This window comes from Rhinoderma darwinii, chromosome 2, assembly GCF_050947455.1.
Source record: "Rhinoderma darwinii isolate aRhiDar2 chromosome 2, aRhiDar2.hap1, whole genome shotgun sequence".
NCBI classification, from domain to species: Eukaryota; Metazoa; Chordata; class Amphibia; order Anura; family Rhinodermatidae; genus Rhinoderma; species Rhinoderma darwinii.
The window spans coordinates 30,709,759-30,725,734 of NC_134688.1; the positions used below are offsets into that span (position 1 = coordinate 30,709,759).

The 15,976-nt window shown below is 47.3% G+C and overlaps 1 protein-coding gene across 1 annotated transcript in view; it reads left to right on the forward strand.

The window, feature by feature from the left end:
* Positions 1–15,976, forward strand: part of ARHGAP42 (Rho GTPase activating protein 42) — a 275,028-nt gene that overhangs the window by 87,526 nt on the left and 171,526 nt on the right. The window contains exon 2 of the mRNA XM_075851519.1: positions 42–137. Within this exon, the coding sequence (XP_075707634.1) occupies positions 42–137 (96 nt within the window). The remainder of the gene's footprint in view (positions 1–41; positions 138–15,976) is intronic.

Below are 15,976 nucleotides of genomic sequence, written 5' to 3' on the forward strand. Positions count from 1 at the left end.
AAGGTCTCACTTACTCACCACTTTCTGCTATTTTTTTTCAGATCTCTCTATGGCTGTTCAGAAATTTTCCCATTCGTTGCAAGATTTCCAGTTTGAATGTATTGGTGACGCTGAAACGGATGACGAGATTAACATTGGTGAGTGGCGCGTTGTATGCGCGTGGTCATTATTATAATGTGTTATGTATAAAGAATCGACATCTCCTAGAATTATTCACGTCAGTTCTTTATACGATGCATCAAGTAAAGTCACGTTTTCCAGAATGTAGAATTTATAGAGGAGGGCGATGTGTAAGAACTACCGGCGCTCTAGTCCATATCAACCAATCACAACTGGTTTTGCTTCCTTGGTGAATATAGACGGCCACTTTTGGGCGTTTTCTACATCACTACCCCCACATATCCTGTAACCTTTCTTCTCCTCTCTGTCTGATGTGTGGAGTAGACGGACACAGTATTCAGGGGAAGGGGGGGGGGCATGGCTTCCTCTTCTAGTCCATATAGAGAGCTATGCTCATGAATGGTAATTGTTATGTTTACTAAAATGATTAGTTCCTTAGATTAGGCCATCAATATTTGTTCGGTGGGGGTTCGACTCCTGCCACCTACTCCAATCAGCTGAATAAGGGGCCTCTTAATTGTTTACCCAGGCACAGCGCCATACACACCGTTGTGGCTGTACCTGGTACTGCAGCTCACTTGCAGCTCAGTCCCATTTAAGTCAGTTGGACTGACCTGCAGTACCAGACACTGCCACAACCGTATGTTCGACACTGTGCCTGAGTAAATAATATTTAGCTGGGGGACCCATGATTCAGTTCCCTTCCAAGGAAATTTTCTTACCTGCAGTACCAGGCACAGCCACAACTATATGTGCAGCGCTGTTCCTCAGTAAACAATGATTAGCTGGGCGGCCAGAAGTCAGTTCACCTTTCGAGGTAATATTTTGGACTGCAGTACCAGTCACAGCCACAACTATATGTGCAGCACTGATCCTGAGTAAACAATGATTAGCTGGGGCCAGGAGTCAGTTCCCCTTCAAGGGTATATTCTGACCTGCAGTACCAGTCAAAGCCACAACCGTATGAGCGGCGCTGTGCCTGAATAAACAATGATTAGCTGGGGGACCATGAGTCAGTTCTCTTCTGAAGAAATATTCTGACCTGCAGTACCAGGCACAGCCACAACCGTATGTGCAGCGCTGTGCCTGAATAAACAATGATTAGCTGGGGGACCATGAGTCAGTTCTCTTCTGAAGAAATATTCTGACCTGCAGTACCAGGCACAGCCACAACCGTATGAGCGGCGCTGTGCCTGAATAAACAATGATTAGCTGGGGGACCATGAGTCAGTTCTCTTCTGAAGAAATATTCTGACCTGCAGTACCAGGCACAGCCACAACCGTATGTGCAGCGCTGTGCCTGAATAAATAATAATTAGCTGGGGGGGGGGGGGATCAGGAGTCACTTCCCCTCTGATGACATATCGATGGCCTAGCCTAAGAATGACTGCATGTACTTACGGGCTCCTGAGTGATATTCTACCTAAACCTTTACCGAATAACAACACTGAGTCAGCTTTAGTGGAAAAACGTGGGGGTGGCCACAGCTTTATTTTAACAATAACCAAAAGGAAAACCTTGTCCGTTCGTAGCACATCGATTGCTTGATGTTATTTCAGATGACTATCACCTCGCATGCCGAGCCACCGCCCCCGCGGTGGGCATGTCTTTGTTGATCTGCCAGGTGACCCGTGTTACAATTACCCATCAACGAACGGAACAAGCCTCCAACAAAATGCCAGCTGTGACAAAAGAAAACAAATAATTACACATACAACATCAAATATGCCATTTTTTAAGTGCTTATAAAACTTCAAAATCAAAGGGGCGGGTGGGCGAGCGTTCCTCACACTGCAAGGGAGCGGGAAAAGAGGCTGCATCCCGGAAATGTCTCCTTATTTATATCTTTTACCCTCCCCACCCATGTGACCTCCTGGACCAATCCTATTTTCCCCCAAAAACTCAGTTGGCCCCTAGGAATATTTAAAGGGGAACTGACCTACAGTCAAAGATTCACCGGCTTAACACAGCCTGTGAACCCTAAGGAGCCCTTTAGCACCACTCTACATCACATTTTGTATGGCTCTACAAGACACATAGGGAGGTTGTTCTTATCCTGTTGTAATATCCTCTATACGTTTACTGTGATCCTGAGATTTGTCAGGTCAAGCAGTGAAAACATCTGACTAGCATTAGTGACAGTATTGAGGCCTGCACGGCTCATCTGCTCAACGGATTTCGTCCCGATGGTAAAATGATTACGGTGAAAGTGGAAACAGCGATCTGCATCTTTTGCGCAGCTACTGTAACAATATGAGTCCTTTGAAACTGTTATTTATGCATCAATTAATACATACAATGTAGCAGCACCGTATACAATGGAATGTGCGCGTTACACATATGATATGAATTACCGAATTCCTGCAGGATCGGATGCTTGGAAGTTAGTTTTGTAAGTAAATACTGTTTCAAGGGGAATTTACCTTTGTAATATTGGGCATATTTATTTATTTTTACTATATGGGCAAAATTCCATTTGCTCAAAAATGTTTTGTTTGGAAAATGATATCTGGAGTACGATTGGTTGCTGTGGTTTTCATCCATGGGGCCCAAAGATTTTTTCATCTGTGATGGTGCCATAGTTGGTGCACTGTAGACCACAACATGTGCTGAAAGGCAAGTGGGACCTCCTGCCCCTTGTATTCTATTCATGTCTATGAACGTTTTTAATGCTCGACTACGAAAAAAAAAAAAACTGGCTCCTACATTCTGCAGTAATTTGGCCACCACTGAACTATGTGCGGACATTAGATCTTTAGTCATGGAACGAGTCTCATTGTAGCCCAAGCCTCAAAGTCCACAACATTTTTGGTGCCAAAACATGATATAAATGCTGGAGTGGATTATTAGGTGTTTGGGGCACCAGCCGTGGATAAATGATGTCACCGCATGGACATTGTGGCTTCATTTAAAGGGGTTCCGTCATCAGAAAGACATCCTTCGAGCATCTTTTTGAAACTTTATGTAGGATGCCCTAAATTTGAAGACATTGGCTCAATGACAGAGTGTCGACAGATGGAGAGTGAGTTTCTCAATGTTTTCACTTCTTTAACCTGCATATTGCTTTAACAGTAGGCTACCGGTGGGCGTACTGTTACGTGGTTGTGCGTGGGCACGGAAGCACTTCTGCCAATCATAGCCGTGCTCCCGCTATAATGTTGGAGATTAGAGAAACCGTTGCTCTTGACTGTTTAACCCCTTCTGTGCCACGAGCAATGCTAACTGTAGAATGGGGTAACGGGGGGGGGGGGGGTCCCTTTGTAAGCAACACAGGGAATCCCTGTGATGTGATATTCACTGAATGATCCTAGGGCTGACTTTGAATATAACCAGTTGCTGAGGCATATTTATTGATGCCCTAGCAACTGCCTATGTATTTGACATACCCAGGGTAATATGCTGGCATAATACAAAGTAAAAAAAGAACTAAAAAAAACAAAAACAAATCAATTTATTATATATATATATAACATAGTAAATAAAAAGTGGGAAAAAAACAAATTAATTTATTTAAAAAAAATATATGATCATAGATAAGATTATAGTAAAAAAAAAAAAGTGAAACCCTCACAAATTAATTATAAATAGAAGACATGAAATAATCTGGACTTATTTAATATCCACATAAAAGTAACGTTCTGTACTAAAAATGTATAGAATTATTTAAGAAGATTGGACAAGAAAACCATCAGCAATTGTTGTACAGAATCTGACCTCTGTTTTTATTGTGGTTTTGGCATTAGGTTTTTTGAAGGGTTTTGTTGTGATGTCTGGAGCACGTGTTTGATACTATATTATACTAGTATTAAGTATTGGCGACTTTTATCAAGAGATTTCTATAAATTTTCCTCCTGAAATTAATGGCAGTTTTTACATACCGTGAAAGCCGGTCCTTAGTGACAGTTTTGATAAATCTGCCCCAATCTATTGAAACAATGTATCTAAATAGTCCATTTTCCGACTCTAGAAATCCCCTCCTGCGGGTTAGAGAAGTGATTTATGACCATACATCAGAAAACTATTCTTGTTCTGGAAGCCACAAAACACAGGCAAAAAGAGCCAAAATAACATGACTTTGATGTAGATCTACAAACCACAGAAAATAGTGTAACTGGACTTCCCCAAGAGAAGGGCTAATCGTGCTGTGAGAACGAAGTTTTCCGCTGTCTGTGTGGGAGCCACTCTTACAGACTCCCTCTATGATGTCCATATGCCTTAATAGGGCAGCTACGTTTATATACTGTACATCTAGAGAACCACTTTAAGGGGTTGTCCAGTTTGGACAACCTCAGTCCTCTGGAAGGCCCTTAAGATCTGGGTGCTCATGCGGGGTGCCAGTGCTGCCTTTTGTAATGGCTCTGCCCCCTGGCTTGTAATGGGGGATCCAAAATGGGGGACTACCCAAGTGTTAATTAAAAATGCACTAGTAGACATTGGTCGCATGTATAAATGCATCCTTCAATTTCTTACGGTGTGTGTTGTGGTTTAGGCTGGAGCAAGATGAAGCATTTGATGACTTTCATAGCATCCGCTACAGTAGCCGGTAGAACGTGTTAACAATTATTATCTCATGATTAATGCAAAGTGCAGCGGCCATAGCACATCCGTAGCATCAAGTTCCAGTTGAGTAAGACTTGACCAAAGTATCGTGGTGAGATAGCCCGAATCAAAAGTTGGGTTGTCCCCGCCACAAGTCCGAATCCACATGTTGTGGTTGCGCACTGCCCATACAGCCCTTTTGGGTGGAAGGGTTTAAAGTTGTCTTCAAGCTCCAGACTTAGAACTTCTATAAAAACGTACAAGAGAGACACTGGTCATGTTAGACAAGTCTCTACAAAGATAAACAAGATGGGTCAATGACATAAGACAGAACATTATAGAACAATAAATACACGAGCAAAACAACTGGTCCCACTAGAGTCTCAGGTTTTGTTGTTACCACAAAGTTTTTAGATACCTTCGCCCCAGTATTTAGAGGAGTCTTCCCATCATTTAATGTTATGGGATATTGTATATGTCATTAAATTACGATCGTGAAGGTGCGACTTCTGGGACCCACAAACACCATTTTGTTTGTTGCATGTAGAGATGTGTAATGATGGGGTAAGGAGACAGGTGAGCCCTAATCTAGTCTGGCAGATCCTTTACAGTACCCCCCCCCCTTTTATGAGGAGCCACTGGACCCTTTCTAGGTGGACCTGGCTTATTGGGGAACCGAAGATGGAACCTTCTGAGCAATACCCCAGCGTGAACATCCCGGGCGGGTACCCAAGTCCTCTCCCCAAACCCGTATCCTCTCCAATGGACCAGGTACTGGAGGGAGCCTTGGACCATCCTGCTGTCCACAATCTTGGCCACCTCGAATTCTACCCCTTCAGGGGTGAGAACAGGGACCGGAGGTTTCCTCGAGGTAGCCAAGGACGGGGAGCAGCGTTTCAGATGGGAGGCATGAAACACGTCGTGTATTCGAAAAGACGGGGGTAACTCCAGTCGGAAGGAGAATGGATTAAGGACTTCAATGACCTTGTACGGCCCTATATACCGGGGAGAAAATTTTTTGAACGGGACTTTAAGGCACACATTTTTTGAAGACCGCCACACCAGATCCCCGACCACAAACAAGGGGTTAGCAGAACGTCTTCTATCTGCCTGAGTCTTTTGTATGCTCTGGGACGCCTCTAGGTTCTTCTGAACCTGGGCCCAGACTGTGCACAGTTCCCGATGAACGACATCTACCTCGGGATTGTTGGAACCACCAGGTGAAACGGAAGAGAACCGTGGATTAAACCCAAAATTACAGAAAAAGGGGGAGACCCCTGACGAGTTACTGACCCGGTTATTAAGGGAAAATTCGGCGAGGGAAATGAAGGAGACCAAATCATATTGACAGTCAGAGATAAAACACCTTAAAGGGAATGTGTTGCCAGAAAAACATGTTTTTTTTTTAAAAATTAAACATTTAGTGTGTGGGTGATTAAACATTGTTCAAATTTTTTTTATTTTTTTGCACGAGTCCATGTAATATTATAAATTATTTCTAATTTATAATACTACCCATTTTTGGTCACTAGATGGAGCTGTTCCCAAAATTGCAGCATTGCAACATTGGGTTAAAAGCCCTCGCTCTAGTGAGCTCTCAGCATCCCCCCCTCCTTTATCCTGGCTAGTGCCGGGATAAACGAGGGGTTTGAAAGGTTTAACCTCCTACACTGTGTGTCGCCATTTTTTGAGGTAACCCACAGTGTAGTAGGTTTACATACAGTAGTAAACACACACAAACACTAACATACATTGAAATCTCTTACCTGCTCCTGCCGCCGCGGCTCCCTCCGGCCCGTCCGCTCCCTTTGCTGCCGCTGTTCCATGTGCACAAGTCCGGAAGCCGCGACCGGAAGTAGTAATATTACTGTCCGGCCGCGACTTCCGGTCCACAGGAAAATGGCGCCGGACGGCGCCAATTTCGAATAGGACTGTGTGGGAGCGGCGCATGCGCAGTTCCCACACAGACGCCGTACACGGCAGTCAATGGGACGGGAGCCGTTCGCAGTCCCTATGGGACTGTGGCTGCCGTATTCCATGTCTGTGTGTGCCGTTAATCGACACACACAGAAATGGAACAAAAAATGGCAGCCCCCATAGGGAAGAAAAAGTGTAAAAATAAGAAACAGTAAAACACAAACACACAAATGAAAATAAACGTTTTTATTAAAGCACTAACATCTTTAACATATAAAAAAATTATTTGTGATGACACTGTTCCTTTAAATATTGTTCTAGAGACTGATTAGTCCTCTCGGTTTGGCCATTAGTTTCAGGATGGAAGGCCGAGGAGAAGGACAGATCAAACTCCAACATTTTACAGAAAGCTCTCCAAAACAATGAAACAAATTGTACCCCTCTGTCAGAAACAATATTGACAGGAACCCCATGGAGACGCAGGATGTGTTTGACAAACAAGGTAGCTAACGTCTTAGCATGGCCGGCCTTAGCTATGTGTGACACGTGCGGTCGCACAGGGCGCCGGCCGCCATGCTGTAAGGGCGGCGCCAGTGGGTACGAGCCGAAGAGAGGAGAAATGTTCCTTCCTCTCCACGGCTGTGTGAAGTGAGCGCTGATTGGAGGAGCAGCAGGTGCTTCTGTCTGCTCCACCAATCGGAAGACCCTGTACTGCAGTGTCACACAGACTCAGCACCTCCCACAGCTCCTTCCTGCTGTGCTGCTGCCACAGTGAAGACTCCTCCACGGAGCTCCGGTGTCAGGTAAGAGCAGCAGCTTTAGGTTAATCTATGTTTATTTATGTGATGTGTGAGGGAGGGGGAGAGAGGGGGCTTTATGTGATGTGTAACAGGATGTTTTTTTTTTGCAAAGTTCGATTTTGTGAGGGAGGGGAGACTGGGTTATAGGGGCTTTGTGTGTGTGTATTTTTTACAGATCGATTTTGAAGGTGAGGGGACATTGCTCTAAATGCTATAGGAGTGTGGGGGGATTCTTTATAAATTTATTTTGTGAGGAGGGGGACTTCTGTATAGTTTATTTAGTGGTGTAGGAGCTTATTATGAATCATGGGGAGGGGAACTTAGCGTTATGTATGGGGAGAAAGGATTCTTTAGGGTACGGCCACACGGAGCGGCCCTCACACTGTCGCAACGCGGTGACCAACAACCGCGCTGGCACTATATAGGAGCGGCTGTCAAATACCTCGTTAAGGGGTATTCCGGTTACATTCACATGCGCACTGCCGCTCCATTCATTCTCTATGGGAGCGCCGGAGATAGCCGAAAAAAATAGTGCGGCCATAAAGGGTGTATTAATTCATGGCCGCACGTTAACGCGGGTAAACCGTCCCTTTATCTGCAAAATCGTGCGGCCATGAATTAATATACCCTTTATGGCCGCACGATTTTGCAAATTACAACAGCTTACCCCCTATTCATTCTCTATGGGAGCGCCGGAAAAAGCAGAACACTGCACTCGGCTATCTCCGGCGCTCCCATAGAGAATGAATGGAGCGGCAGTGCAAATGTAACCGGAATACGTGCGGCCACTAACAGGCTGTTTGACAGCCGCACTGAACATGATGCCGGCGTGGTTGTTAGCTGCGTTGCGACCGTGTCAGGGTCGCTCTGTGTGGCCTTACCCTTAGGCTGGATTCACACGAGCGTGTGCCTTTTGCGTTTTGCCTGCGCAAAATGCACTTCACAGCTCCGTGCGGAAACATCATATGATGCGCGGCTGCGTGGTTTTTGCGCAGCCGCCATCATTATGACACTCCATTTGGATCTTTGTAAACAGAAAAGCACGTGGTGCATTTCTGTTTTCATTCATCCTTTTCACAGCTGTTGCGCGAATCACACTGTTCGCACGTTAATGCTTCCGTGTGGCATGCGTGGTTTTCACGCACCCATTGACTTCAATGGGTGTGCGTGATGCACGAAAAACGCTCAAAGAACGGACATGTCGTGACTTTTACGCAACGGACAAACACTGCATAAAAATCACGCACATGTCTGCACGGCCCCATAGACTAATATAGGTCCGTGCCACGAGAGTGAAAAATCACGCGCGTTGCATGGACGTATATCCCATTCGTCTGAATAAGCCCTTAGAGATAATATTTGTGGGGGAGAACAACTTGATTATAAGGGTAGGAACACACAGGGCGGATACGTAAAACGACACAGTGTATACGTCCTGAGAACCGCAGGGAATTTCACCTGAAAAACAGCACCAAATTTTGGTGCAGTTTTTTGGGCGGAAAGACTGCAGAAATAAATGTAAAAAAAAGGTAATACACCGGGCTGTAGTCATAGTGATGCGTATTCTGTTCTGAGTGTAGCCCGGCCTCCTGCGATGACGCTGTAGTCCATGTGACCGCTGCAGCCTTTGATTGGCTGCAGCTGTCACATGGGATGCATCGTCATCCCTGGAGGCCGGGCTATGCTCAGAACAGAATACGCATCGCTATGACTACGACCGGCTGTATTACCTTTTTTTTTTTCTCATTTGAGATTAACGATAAGCAAAGTTTTTATCATTGATCTTCCCCTTTGTTAACACTGACCAAATATCATTATAATTGGTCAGAAACGAGCGAATCATGATGATAATTGGCTCAACTAAATAGGCCTGTAATGGGGGTATATTCAGGCTTAGTGCCTAGGGCAGCGTGAGTTGTAAATACGGCCCTGCTAAAGACGCAGATACTATTGAACACTATAGCAGAGCAGGGAGGTATCTCCCTGCTCTGCGATCTGCTAGGCTGGTGGTTCCCAACATGAGGTTCCCATGAGAACCCTCCAGGGGTGCTGCGACACTCCTCTGGACAACTGCCACGGACGTGCTTTCTCTCCTCCTCCTCATAGCGCGGTGTGAGGAGGAGGAGATTTTTTTGCAGAACCCCTGTAGATAGCACCCCCCGACTAAATGGACAGAGACGTCAGGGGCTTCTCCTGGAGTGGAATCCCCGGTCACAGCGTCGGTAACGCTGTGGACAGGGATTCCGCTTCAGGAGTTAGTTGCCCGATGTCACTGTTCATATATGGACAGAGACATCAAGCACTCCGTCAAGGAGCGGAATCCCCAGCCGCAGGGAGCTACAGTGGCGCTATCTACAGGAAGGGAGTGCTACCTACACGGGGGCTGTGTGGCACTACCTACAAGGGTGTGTGTGGCACTACAAGGGATCTGTGTGGCACTACCTACACGGGGGCTGGGTGGCACTACCTACACGGGGGCTGTGTGGCACTACCTACAAGAGGGTGTGTGGCACTACAAGGGATCTGTGTGGCACTACCTACACGGGGGCTGTGTGGCACTACCTACAAGGGGGCTGTGCGGCATGGGGGAGGGGATTTGTGGCACTACTTACTAGGGATGCACAATGCATCGAAACTTCGATACTGTTTCGATACTGTGCATCCCCAAATGGTTCGAGCCACACAGCTCAGTATAGTAATACATGATGAATGAGAGCGGGGCTGCGGCTGTGTAATACAGCCATTGCCCCGCTCCTGAGTCCTGACAAGTGCGCGCCGCGAGGATGATGCGATGCGGCCAGCGCTGCACTAATGAGCGGCGGCACTGAAAACAGAACATGGCGGCCGCACTGCAAAACACCCCCGTGTTCTGTCTTCGGTGTCTCCGCCGCTCTCATTAGTGCAGCGCCGGCCGCATCACCTCATGCTGACCGCGCATGCACTTAATGTCAGGAGCGGGGCAATGACTGTATTACACAGCCGCAGCCCCGCTCTATAACGGCGGAGATCAGAGAAACCGCTCATCTCCGCCGCTATTCTCCTGAATGCTGTGATCAAAGCTGACTGCAGCATTCAGGGGAAAGTGAGGAGGGGGGCTGTCCCTGGATCGCGTCACAGGGAATTCCTGTGACGCGATCGAGGGCCATACCATATATGGGCAGATAGCCCAGGGTCTATTGAAGGACCCCAGGGCTGTCTTACCATATTTCCTGTTGTTAGGGCATAATTAGGTATGTCCTAACAACTGCCTGTGTACTATACATACACCGGCTAAAGTACTGGCATATATCTGATTAAAAACATAAAGTATGTTAAATTTAAAAAAATACACATACGTCTTTTTTTTACAATAAACATTAAAATAAGTCTCAATATATAAAATATACACACATTCGGTATTGGCGCGGCCATAATAACCTGCACAACAATTCTTTTTGCGTCATTTATGAAGTGTACGCTGTAAAAAAATAAATAAAAAAACTTTTAAGTTATTAATGTGAGGCCCGAGGTGTGATGAATTTAACCTTCATGTGCCTCACATTAATAGTAATTAACCCCATCATGTACCTCACACAGTAACCCATTATCACTGAGAAACATGATGGGATTAATTACTATTAATGTGAGGCAAATGGAGGTTAAATTCATCATCACACCTCGCGCGTCACATCAGAAAATGGAAGAACTTTTTTTTATTACTGTTGGCAAAGTATCGTTTTGGTATCGAAATCGCAATACTACACGAAGTATCGGTATCGAAGTCCAAATTCAGGTATCGTGACATCCCGACTACCTACAAAGGGTCTGTGTCGCATGACCTACAGGGGGCTGTGTGGCATGACCTACAGGGGGCTGTGTGGCACGAACTACAAAAGGGCTGTGTGGCATTACCTACAAGGGGGCCTTGTGGCACTACCTACAAGAGGGCTGTGTGGCACTACCTACAGGGGGCTGTGTGGCACTACCTACAAGGGGGCTGTGCAGCAAGGGGGCATTTGTGGCACTACCTACAAGGGGGCTGTGTGGCACGACCTACAGGGGGCTGTGTGGCACGACCTACAGGGGGCTGTGTGGCACGACCTACAAGGGGGCTGTGTGGCACGACCTACAAGGGGGCTGTGTGGCACGATCTACAAGGGGGCTGTGTGGCACGACCTTCAAGGGGGCTGTGTGGCACGACCTACAAGGGGGCTGTGTGACACTATCTACAGGGGGCTGTGTGGTACTATCTACAGGGGGCATCTGTGAGTGGCGGGCTGATGGTCATTTTACTATGAGTGGAGGGGCTGATGGTCATTTTACTGTGAGTGGCGGGCTGATGGTCATTTTACTGTGAGTGGGGGTCTGATGGTCGTTTTACTGTGAGTGGATGGGCTGATGGTCATTTTAGGGTATGTTCACACGGCAGCCTCCGTTACGGAGAAAACAGCTCCGGAATTTCAGCCGTAATGGCATGTGCAGGCGCTTTTCGCTGCGTCCATGACGGACGTAATTGGAGCTGTTTTTCCATGGAGTCAAGGGAAAATGGCTCCAATTACGTCTCAAGATGTGTCAGGCACTTCTTTGACGCGGGCGTCTTTTTTTTACGCGGCATCTTTTGGCACTGTCTACAAGGGGGATGTGGGGGCTGTATGTCACTCTCTACAAGGGGGATGTGGGGGCTGTATGTCACTTTCTATAATGGGGAGGTGTGGTGCTGTATGACACTGTCTACAAGGGGGCGGTGGGGGGCACTGTGTACAAGAGGGAGGTGGGGCTGCATGACACTACAAGGGGCATATGGGGGCTGTATGGCACTGTCTACAAGGAGGAGGTGGGGGATTATGGCACTGTCTACAGGGAGGCTGTACGGCACAATCTACAGGGGGCACTTTCTACTAGGGGGGCTGTGGGGGCATTCTACTCTGTGGAGGCCACTAAGCGGACATCATACTGTGTAGGGGCACTACAGGGGCAATATAATGTGTGTGGCACTTAGGGGGCATAACACTGTGTGGGCACAGTTAGAGGACAGAATACTGTGTCCTTGAAGGCGTTATAATATATTACATTATTAAATATTATTATTATACTGTGTGTGGGGCACTAAAGGGGCATTACACTCTGTGGGGGCACTATATAGGGCATTATACTGTGGGGAGGAATGCTTTTTTATGGGGCATTTTTTATAACGGCGTGGGGCGCAGAAAGATAATTTAAGGCCGGCCCTGCGTTTTAGCATTGGGTAGTTTCTTGAGGGACACAAAGTGGCACATCTTACTGAAGCGGTCTACTACAACCCACACCACCGACTTGCCTTGAGATGGAGGCAGATCGGTGATAAAATCCATGGAGATATGGGTCCAAGGTCTCTGGGGAATGGGCAAAGAACATAGTAAGCCCGCTGGTCGGGACCTGGGAGTCTTGAACCTAGCACAAATTTCACAAGCGGCGACGTAGGCCTTAACGTCTTTAGGCAACCCAGGCCACCAATAGTTTCTGGCAATGAGGTGCTTGGTATCCAGGATGCATGCATGGCCAGATAGTGCAGAGTCATGATTTTCCCTGAGTACCCTTAGCCGGAATTGCAGGGGAACAAACAGCTTGTTCTCAGGAAGGTTCCCGGGAGCTGAACCTTGATCAGCCGCAATTTCGGAGACTAAGTCAGAATCAACAGAGGAAATGATTATACCTGGGGGCAAAACACAAGCAGGATCTTCCTCCGAAGGAGGGCTGGCCATGAAGCTACGCGACAGTGCATCAGCTTTAATATTTTTAGACCCAGCCCTATAGGTGACCAAAAAGTTGAATCTAGTAAAAAAAAACGCCCATCGAGCTTGCCTCTGGGCAGATTCTTGGAAAACCCGATTCTTGTGGTCGGTAAGGACCGTTACCTGGTGCCTAGCCCCCTCCAGGAAGTGGCGCCACTCTTCAAATGCCCATTTAATGGCTAAGAGTTCGCGGTTGCCAATGTCATAGTTACTCTCAGTGGGCGAGAACTTCCTGGAAAAGTAGGCACAGGGACGGAGATGGGTGAGGGATCTGGTACCCTGGGACAAGACAGCACCCACTCCCACCTCGGAGGCGTCAACCTCCACGATGAATGGCTCCATTTGGTTAGGCTGAATCAGCACTGGGGCCGAGATAAAGCACTTCTTAAGGACCTCAAAAGCCTGGACCGCCTCCGGAGGCCAGTGGAGGAGATCAGCACCTTTGCAAGTAAGATCCGTAAGAGGCTTAGCGATGACTGAGAAGTTAGCAATAGATCTCCTGTAATAATTAGCAAACCCCAGGAAGCACTGTAACGCCTTCAGGGAGGCAGGTTGGACCCATTCAGCCACAGCCTGAACCTTGGCAGGGTCCATGCGGAATTCATTAGGCGTGATGATTTGACCCAAAAATGGTATCTCCTGCACCCCAAACACACATTTTTTCAGTTTTAGCAAAGAGTTTGTTTTCCCGAAGGACCTGGAGCACCTTCCTGACATGCTCAATGTGGGAGGACCAGTCCTTGGAAAACACAAGTATGTCATCAAGGTACACTACAAGAAATACCCTCAGGTAGTCTCTTAAAATCTCATTTATGAAATTCTGGAAGACCGCGGGAGCATTACACAACCCAAAGGGCCTGACAAGGTATTCAAAATGACCTTCGGGCGTGTTAAACGCAGTCTTCCACTCATCCCCCTCTCTGATGCGGATAAGGTTATAAGCCCCCCGAAGATCAAACTTAGAGAACCATTGGGCCCCCTGAACCTGATTGAAGAGATCAGGAATCAAAGGAAGGGGATACTGGTTCCTTACAGAGACCTTATTCAAGTTTCGGTATTCGATGCACGGCCTAAGACCACCATCCTTCTTCCCTACGAAGAAGAAGCCAGTACCTACTGGAGAAGTAGAGGGGCGAATGTAACCCTTGGCCAGGCATTCCTGGATATACTCTCTCATGGCTTCACGTTTGGGACAAGAGAGATTAAATATCCTACCCTTAGGGAGCTTAGCTCCTGGTACCAAATCGATGGCGCAATCGTATTCTCTATGAGGAGGTAACACTTCGGAGGCCTTTTTAGAAAAAACATCAGCGAAGTCCTGAATAAACTCGGGTAGAGTGTTCACCTCCTCAGAGAGAGAGATAAAATTAACAGAAAAACATGACGTCATGCATTCATTACCCCATTTGGTAAGATCCCCAGTATTCCAGTTAAACGTGGGATTATGCATCTGCAACCAGGGAAGGCCTAAAACCAAATCGGACGATAATCATGGAGCCAACAATGAGTTCAAAAATAGGGGTATGCTGCGTAAAATAACCATTAGCAAGTGGAGTGGAGTCGATACCCACTACCGGTACAGGTTTAGGCAAATCAATCAATGGCATAGCTAGAGACATAGCAAATTCCACAGACATAATATTAGCAGAAGACCCTGAATCCACAAATGCACTGCCGGTAGCACACCTACCCTCAAAAGAGACCTGAAAGGGAAGCAAGATCTTATTAGGTTTCATATTTAGGGGAAATACCTGTGCGCCCAAGTGACCTCCCCGATGGTCACTTAGGTGCGGAAGTTCTTCCGGCTGCTTATTCTTACGCCTAGGACAGTTGTTCACTTGATGCTTGTCATCCCCACAGTAGAAGCAGAGACCATTCTTCCTGCGGAGCTCTCTACGTTGTTGGGGAGACACAGAGGCCCCGAGTTGCATTGGTTCATCCGAGTTTTCCGTGGAAGAACGAAGCAACGGAACCTCGGGAGCCATCATGGGGGAGCCAGAGGAGAAAGCACAAAAACTTTCAAGTCGTCCTTCCCTGAGACGTCGGTCGAGACGTACCGCTAAAGCCATAATCTGATCTAGAGACTCTGAAGAGGGATAGCTAACTAACAGGTCTTTCAGGGCGTTCGACAGACCCAATCTAAACTGGCACCTCAAGGCAGGGTCATTCCACCGAGAAGCTACACACCACTTCCTAAAGTTAGAACAGTACTCCTCAACGGGTCTCTTACCCTGACGTAAGGTCACCAGCTGACTCTTGGCAAAGGCAGTCTTGTCAGTCTCGTCATATATTAGCCCGGGAGCAGAAAAAAAAAGATCAACAGAGGAAAGTTCAGGGGCATCAGGAGCCAAGGAGAAGGCCCATTCTTGGGGCCTGTCCTGGAGCCGGGACATAATTATACCCACTCGCTGGCTCTCAGAACCTGAGGATTGGGGCCTTAGACGGAAATAGAGCCTACAACTCTCCCGAAAGGAGAAAAAAGTCTTCCGGTCCCCTGAGAACTGGTCAGGCAACTTGAGGTGGGGTTCAAGAGGTGAGGTGGGGGGCACTACCAGGGTAGCATCACGCTGGTTGCCCCTCTGAGCCAGGGCTTGGACCTGTAGGGAGAGGCCCTGCATTTGCTGAGCCAGGGTCTCAAGGGTGTCCATAGTAGTGTCAGGGACCAGGGTAGAAAACGTATATAGGCCTGTGATTCTGTAATGACGGGGTAGGGAGACAGACAGGTGAGCCCTAATCTATCCGCCACTCAGTCCCTGCCTACATGTACGGCCCGTCCTTGGCGACGGCGTACAACTGGGCGACGGTCCCTACGCTCAATAAGTGTACAACAGACAAGGGTACACAGAAGCT